This window comes from Diaphorina citri, unplaced genomic scaffold (genome assembly GCF_000475195.1).
Source record: "Diaphorina citri unplaced genomic scaffold, Diaci psyllid genome assembly version 1.1 scaffold63709, whole genome shotgun sequence".
Classification (NCBI taxonomy): Eukaryota; Metazoa; Arthropoda; class Insecta; order Hemiptera; family Psyllidae; genus Diaphorina; species Diaphorina citri.
In genome coordinates this window covers 1-313 of record NW_007440968.1, presented here as the reverse complement: position 1 = coordinate 313, position 313 = coordinate 1, and the positions used below count along the sequence as shown (strand labels likewise).

At 46.6% G+C, this 313-nt stretch overlaps 1 protein-coding gene across 2 annotated transcripts in view; it reads left to right on the top strand.

Annotated features, from left to right (window-relative positions):
- LOC108254378 (NADH-ubiquinone oxidoreductase 75 kDa subunit, mitochondrial-like) overlaps positions 1-202 on the top strand; it is a 10,076-nt gene extending 9,874 nt beyond the window's left edge. The window contains exon 2 of one of the 2 annotated variants that reach the window (XM_026833180.1): positions 15-202. In XM_026833180.1, coding sequence (XP_026688981.1) covers positions 15-192 — 178 coding nt within the window. In that variant the 3' untranslated portion in view covers positions 193-202. The remainder of the gene's footprint in view (positions 1-14) is intronic. The other variant, XM_017449377.2, reaches the window with a different exon arrangement.
- Positions 203-313: the final 111 nt, after the last annotated feature.

The following is a 313-nucleotide window of genomic DNA, read 5'->3' as shown; positions in this document are numbered from 1 at the left end:
TGGCGAGTGAAGACCAACTCAGAAATGACACGTAGAGCCAGGGAAGGTGTTATGGAGTTCTTGCTGGTCAATCACCCTCTGGATTGTCCTATTTGTGATCAGGGTGGGGAGTGTGATCTGCAAGATCAGAGCATGGCCTTCGGAAGTGATCGCTCAAGATTCACTGATATTGACTTTTCAGGAAAGAGGTAAGTTTTACAGGTTTGAATAGTACTTAGACATTGTCCTAGGGCCTAGGCAATTGTTCAAAGTACTAACAACCTCTGTGACCCAGTGGGACTTACACTAGGGTTACACGTCAAAGGTCCTGGGG